The 7,260-nt window shown below is 49.3% G+C and overlaps 1 protein-coding gene across 3 annotated transcripts in view; it reads right to left on the bottom strand.

Moving 5' to 3' along the window:
* Skap1 (src kinase associated phosphoprotein 1) overlaps window positions 1-1,766 on the bottom strand; it is a 270,881-nt gene extending 269,115 nt beyond the window's left edge. The window contains exon 1 of one of the 3 annotated variants that reach the window (XM_070028251.1): window positions 1,609-1,766. In XM_070028251.1, the coding sequence (XP_069884352.1) occupies window positions 1,609-1,654 (46 nt within the window). In that variant the 5' untranslated portion in view covers window positions 1,655-1,766. The remainder of the gene's footprint in view (window positions 1-1,608) is intronic. The other 2 variants (XM_070028253.1, XM_070028252.1) reach the window with 2 other exon arrangements.
* Window positions 1,767-7,260: the final 5,494 nt, after the last annotated feature.

Here is a 7,260-nt window from a genome sequence, read left to right on the forward strand (position 1 = left end):
GATTCCTCAGTACCACCAGAAGTGGTGCTGTGGCTTAAATGGTAGAGTGCTAGTCTTGAGCAAAAGAAGCTCAGGGACAGTGCACAGACCCTATGTTCAAGCCCCAGGACTGACAAAAAGAAAAAGAAAAAAAAATGCCTTGTTGACAGAAGTGATCCAGAATGAGAATAGTGCTACACACAGAAACCAAGAGGACTTGCCCAATATTTGATTAGGAGCCATTTATACCAAGATAACAAGGTAATGGAGATATAAAACCAATTAAATTGAGAGAAACCAAAGAAAACAATACAGCTTGCCAAAAATATGACCTACCCAAAGCAGGCCATCTGTTAAATATGTGTCAAACATGTCACTTGGAGGCCAAAAGCTTTAGTTCTGCACAGTTTCCTCCTGGGATCCTTAGGCAACTGCAGAGTCTAGGCCTCTGTCCTCCCAGAAAGGTGAGTTACAGAAAGCAAGGGACAACATCCTCATTGTGTGAAACAAGCCAACAGGGCGCTGCAGGGAATTGTGTGTAGAGCGTTTCAAGTGAAGCCTGGACTCTTCAAGGACCAATTAAATGCTATAGTTTGAAGGAGAAACTATTACAAGGGGGACACAGGTCTGTAATACTCAGGAGACTGAGATCTAGAAGACAGAGTTTCCAATACAACTAAAACAGAAAAGTTTAAGAGACTTCATGTTCAAAAAAGCCAAGCTAGAGGACTGGCTCAAGTGGTGACGTGCCAACTGTGAGTGAGAAAGCTGAGGGTGGACTGAGAAGGGTAGAGAAGGAAAAGAAGGGAGGGGAAAGGAGTGAATGGGGAAAGGAGGGGAGGGGAGGGGAGGAGAGGGAAGGGAAATTCTTTAGGTTAGATAGTGGCAGTCCTAGAAGTCTGCAGCGTGGTTAAAAGAGGCCTGGGACTTGGCACTGGTGACTCATGCCTGTACTCCTAACTACTTAGGAGGCTGAGATCTGAGGATCACCAGCCTGGGCAGGAGACGCTTACCTCCAATTAGCCCCCTAAAAAAATCCAAAAGTGGAACTGTGGCTCAAATGAGCAAAGCACTAGCCTTGAGCAAAAAAGATCAGGGACAACTCGTAGGCCCTGAGTTCAAGGCCCACAGCCAACAACAACAACAAAAGGAGGCCTGGGATTTCAGCACTGACAAGTCACAAAACCATGGCCAGGTTTGGCTCGCAGGACCCCTAAATCCTTTCACAGTCCCCTTGGGAGCCTCAGGGACCTCTGCACGGAAAGGGGCAGCTCTTCTGGTAAGAAGGTTGACCTGAGAGGAGGAAGGAGGGAGGAGGTCAGGGGAGTCCTGGAGAGACAGGGACAGGTTGAAGAGCAGGTAAGGTGGCTGTAGAGGACCAAGAAGCCTGGCAGGTGGCATGAAGGGCTGGAGACACCTAGAGGAAAAGAGGAAGTGTGAAACTCAAGGTTGTGACCCAGACCTGGAGGCGGGAAGGGGGGATGCACGCTCCCGGTTCTAGAAGCATCCAGGATCTAGAAGGGGGTGCGCTGCGCCCTGCGCCATGGGGCTGCCCGGGCTGTGCCCGGGCGGCTTTTCCCGCACCTGGTCAGGGTCGGGGGAACCTGGAGCTGAGCCCAGGACGTTTACCTTCCAGGAGCCAACGGATCTCATCCGGGAGGGCGACAGCCTGCATGGGGGCTGGCGGGAGAGGGGCCTGGGCCTGCGGGGACCGCGGGGGGGCACCGATGTCTGCGAGGGGCCCGGGTGTTGGGGCGCAGCAGCAGGGCGGGGCCGCGGGTGGCGCTCAGGAAGTGGCGCGCGCAGCAGCAGCGAGTCCCGGGGCGGGCGGGCGCAGGTGCTGACTGCACTCAAGCTGGGGGAACCCCCGAGATGGAAAAAAACTGGGGCACAAGGAGCAACTTATCCTGCAAGGACCCTGGCGCGCCCCTCGGGGCCTCATCACCAAAATAAAAGACTCCCCCAGACTCCCAGGAACCAGGGCTCTTGGAGACTCCATCCTAAGTCAGTCCACCTCCACTTAAGGTTTTAAAGGTCACTCAAGGTGATGCTGAAAATGGGGCGTGGGGTTTGGGGGAGGGAGGCAAAGAGGAGGAATCTGAGAAAAGGGCGCCCCATCCATGCCGAGCCTAGCGCCCCTCGATTGCCCATCCATCCCGTCCACCCCCCCCCCCAACACACACCGTGTTCCTGCCCAGCCACGATCTCAGGGAAGCCACGTTGTCCAAAGGAAACAATTACAAGAGCCAAGAGTCAGAGTGTCACGACAGAAGGGGACACGGAGCCCCAGTGGCCTTTCCTCCCCCAGGCGGAACGGTGCCTGGAGGAGAAAGCGGAGGGCGCAGAACTGGAGTCTTTTTCCCTCTGACAGTAAAGGAAGGAAGGGAAGACGTGATCCCACAGACACGCGAGACTCACAGTGCCCTCTCCATGCAAAGCTTGGTATCCAGGTCCTAGGGGCTGAAGATGTTCTCTCCACTGCTACACAGAATCCCTCTCTGTTATTTCTTAACCGCTGCCTATGAGTGACCTCAAAATCGTTTTATTCCAAAAAAGAAAGAAGTACAGGGGCTGGGAATGTGGCTTAGTGGTAGAGTGCTTTCCTTGCATGCAGGAAACCCTGGGTTCGATCATGAAACCCTGGCTTCGATTCCTCTGCACCACATAAACAGAAAAAGCTAGAAGTGGTGCTGTGGCTCAAGTTGGTAGAGTGCTAGCCTTGAGCAAAAGAAGCTCAGGGACAGTGCCCAGGCCCTGAGTTCAAACCCCAGGAGGAGGGGAACAGGGGGAGGGGAGGGGGAGGGGAGGGCAACAATGATGGAAAAGACAGAGTGATGGGTGATAAACCAGGAACATGAACACAAGGAAAATGTGAAACACCCGTGGGTGTGGATGCACCCAATAAAGTACATGTGGTATTTGACTGAGGCTCCAACAACCACACCAGATTTTGAATGGCTGCCAGGGCTTGGGGGGGGGGGTTCCAGAGTAAACAAGGACGGTAGAGTGCTTTCCAGCTTCGGGGACAGCTGGTCACACTCATCATATAGGAAAAAAGACAACTGTCAAGATGAATTTCCCATTTGTTATGAAGAGATTTGAAATCAGAATGGGGACTTAGAAGTCAGTTCAATGGGGACTAGTGGGCCATTGGCATTTCTAGTTTGTCGGGGTATTGTCACACACACACACACACACACACACATACACATGCACACACAGAGTTTTTGTTTGTGTTTTGTGTTTGAGATAGGGTCTCACCATTGTTGCCTGGGCTGGCCTCAGACTCAAAATCCTCCTGCCTTCACCTCCCAGGTAACTGTAATTGCAGCTGCCACATACACACATTGCACCTTTTGAACTAATGACCTTATCCAGATGCCTGAATATGTCACCTTACACATTCTTCTCATCACTTCTATCATTTTTTTCCCTTCAACAAAAACAAAACCAACAAAGATGACTTTGTAATCTGATTTACAGAATATGTATGGAAGATTGAGAGGCCTGCTTGGGTGATCGGGGGGGGGGGGGGGTTTGAATTCAAGACCTGTTTACTCAACTGGCATTCTACCACGTGAGTGACACCCCCTCCCTGGTTTCTGCTGGCTCATTTGAAGATGAATCTCTTAAATTTTCTGCCAGAGTTATCCTTAAACCTTTCTGTTTTTCTTTGCTAGCACTAGGGTTTTTGAATTCAAGAGCTCAACTGGAGCTCTACCACTTGAACCATGTCCCCAGTGCAGCTTTTTGCTGTTTAGCTTGGAGGTGAGTCTCATGGAGTTTCATGGGCTACCTTCAAACTTTGATCTTCCGGATTTCATCCTCCTGAGTAGCTAGGCCATCCATGCCCAGTCAGTTATCACATATATTTAAAAGCAAACACGGGTATATGAGAACTCTGTAGTATTGTCATTATATTTTTTTGTAGATTTAAAACTATTATGCAAAAAAAAGAACAATCAGCAAGGGAAACAGTCTCCCCTATATGTCACCTACTTTGCTTTTCCTTTTGGCAATGGAAAAAATTGATAACCCATACTCTTCTTTAAGATACTGTATCACGTGTATCACATGCTCATTTAGCCCAGGAGCTGATAAGGGCAAAAACTCCAGGCTTCACTGTCTGTCATAGTTTACTCTTACTCAGGAGACAGCAGAAGCCCCAGGGTAGGTTTTCTCTGTCTGTTCTTCCCCATTTGACTCTCTGAGTTTTTCAGAGATGAGAGAGTAGAGGGAGGTGCAAGTCCGGTAGCGTTGTGTTGGTGACTGGCAGATTCCAATACGGTATTGTCATGTTGCATCAAGGCTCCTCCTTGCAGACGAGAACCTGCCTCCACACATGAGCGCGGCCCCTCCTTCATCATCTGACGACCCTGCTTCAGCAGTCAGCCTCACTCCTAATGACATTCTGTTAAATGGACAAATTCCTTTGAAGCCTTGTCCTTCTTTGAAATCCAATTTCGCAGGAAGCCAAATCTGATTGGGGGTAGCCATGGAAACCAAACTGAGGAGTCTTCGACAAGGTAGAGAGAAGCAAGGCAAAAAAAAAAAAAAAAAAAAAAAAAGAAAGAAAAGAAAGAAGTGATAGTCAAGAGTCCTTTACGGCTCTGTCGGAAATATCAAAGAGATCTGGAGAGGTTGGCAGCAGATGAGTCCCTGCCCCGGCCCTGCTCTGTGTGGCTGGATACCATGTGCCTGTCATGAAAGAAAGCAGCCAGCTGTCTCTGCCCATGGGCGGGAGGGGGGGAGGGCATGGAGCAGAATACACAAATTCCAGGTCTGTCTGCCTCCCTCCTCTTCCCATCCCCCCCCCCCCCAATTCCAGCAAGATCTTAGCATTTCCTTCTTAGCTGCCACACTTTAAAAAGCAAACAACAAAAGAATGACAAGGTTAAAGTATAAGGTCCTCCCCGATAAGAGGTCCTGGGGAGCAGAGGCCAAGAAATTAATCAGAAATTCCTTGTAATTAGATAAGATAAGGGTATCGAAAGAGAGGCAGACCTGCCAAGAATGGAGTCCAGCAGCAAAACTACACAGAGAAGACACCATCTTGTCCACTGGGACCTGTGGTGCACTGTCAGCAGACAGGAGATGCAGAAAATAGGGTCCATGTCAGCCTCTGGGCAGCTCAGAGATGCTGTCTATATGTCTCATGCTGGGGGGTGGGGGGTAGGGAAGAGGCACTCACTAAATATGCATCCGTGGAATGTCCACAGGGCTCAATCAGGAAGAAACAAAAGCAGCTGGCACCCAGAATGGCATGGGGTGGGAACAATTGCAAGCAAAGCAGGAGCCGCCTGGCACTGCTCCACCATGGGCTCGGCGGGTCTGGAGAGAAGGCTGTGGAGGGCAGGCTGGGAGACTTTCTCTTAAGCTGGTTATTGATCCCTGCATCCCCGGCCACGACACCTAGCCCAGCCGATGTCTGCCCCATGGATGTGCTGTCCCTGTCTCTCGGCCTCTTGGTCCCAACCCCATCAACTGGGTTTATTGACTCATTTATTGATGATGTTGGAGCCTAATGAGGACGAGAGCTGCACAGTTCATTAAAGGAAAGGAGAGATGAGCCATCCAGTTCGTGCCAAGAATGGATCTCACCATGTGCTTTGTGAGGCTCCTGAAATCAAGCTCCATGTGGCCTTGGAGGCAGAGAAGATAGGCAAAGATGCTAACTTGGACACATCATTTCCATGGCTCTAAAGTACAGAATTTCTGTGACCTGCTAAACACCTTGCTCTGACTGACACATACACACGTGGATCTTCACTCATCTCTCCTTTCAGTTCAGACTCCTAGATTCTCTGCTGATAATACACACAATAGCATAAAAAGGTTCCGGGGTTGAAAAGAGAACATGCCCATAAACAGGTTCTCAGTGAGATACAGGCTCAGAACAAGAATGAAAGACAATTAAAAGCATCTTCTCCGGCCTCCAGTGGCTCACTTCGGTAATCCTAGCTTCTCAGAAGGCTGAGAGCTAAAAAGCTTCCTTCAAAGCCAGTCAGGGAAGGAGAGCCTGTGGGACTCTTCAATTAACCAGCAAAAAGTAGAAGTGGAAGTGTGGCTCAAGTGGTAGAGTGCCAGCCTTAAGTGAAAAAGGTAAAGGATACTAAACCTAAGTATGGGCACCAAAAGAATAGATTGATTAAGAATCTTCAAGGGGATCAAGATAAAGATCCTTGCCCCAGTGGCTCTACTCAGGGCCCCCAACCAGGACCTGTGCTGGCATTGGGTCCTGGAGCCAGCCTAGCACTCTTATAGAACTAAACAATTCATAGGCTGAAGACAGCTCAGCCTAGGGGTCGCTGAGCAGCTGTGTGAAGCGAACACTTGCTTGTCCTCCATCTAAGTAATAACCTCTCAGTCTTTGTTCTTTATCTTATCTTTCTCTCACGCTCTTATTTATCCACTTTCCCCCTAATTCCCTTACCCCCTTTGCTATCTTCTTTACCTATCCCTGAGACTACATTAGACAACTTCCCCCCACCCACCCCCCACCTTGGACCCTGATGAGCCCAGCAGAGACCCCAAAGACCAAAGAGGTTGCTGACGCTGACATTTTCTGTCTTTGATTGGCCCTCCTGGGAATCTGCAGGGGGGGTGAGGGGGACTCAGAACCCGTCAGCCACAGCCAGATGAGACAGTGCTCTCTGAGTGAGATGTGCAGGCAGTCTACTGCTTAATTTGCATGAGAAGCAGATGGGGCTGAGGCCAATTTTGCAGGCTGCATATTGGCAAACACGATAACTTTGGAAAACTAGATGAAGATGTAACCATTACCTTGGGGTGGGTGGGTTTAAGGAGATGGAAAGAAAATAATAGAAGAAGAGCAATTTTCTGAAGCTGAACTGGTGGGTTTTTTAAAATCTGTTATTTAGAAAGGGTTTTTTTTTTAATAAAATAAAACCAACTTTGCCCAGCATGATGGCTCACATCTGCAATCCTAGCTATTCAAGAGTCTGAGATCTGAGGATTCCAGTTCAATGCCAGCTCCTGCAGGAAAGTTCATGAGACTCTTCTCTCTGACTGACCACCAAAAATGTGAAAACAGAACTGTGGCTTAAGCCATAGAGCACTAGCTTTGAGCAAAATAAGCCTCCAGGACAGGGCCCAGCCCCCGAATTTAAACTGGGCTAGAGGTATAGCTGAATGGTAGAGCAGTTACCTTGTATGTGCAAGGCCCTAGGTTTAATCTCCAAAACCACAAACAGTTTAAGCTTCCTAAATCCCCTTCCTTTCTCTCTCACCTTTCTTTTCCCTCACTTTAACACATAGCTC

The sequence above is a fragment of the Dipodomys merriami genome, unplaced genomic scaffold (genome assembly GCF_024711535.1).
Source record: "Dipodomys merriami isolate MVZ:Mamm:240054 unplaced genomic scaffold, mDipMer1.0.p SCAF_19, whole genome shotgun sequence".
NCBI lineage: Eukaryota > Metazoa > Chordata > Mammalia > Rodentia > Heteromyidae > Dipodomys > Dipodomys merriami.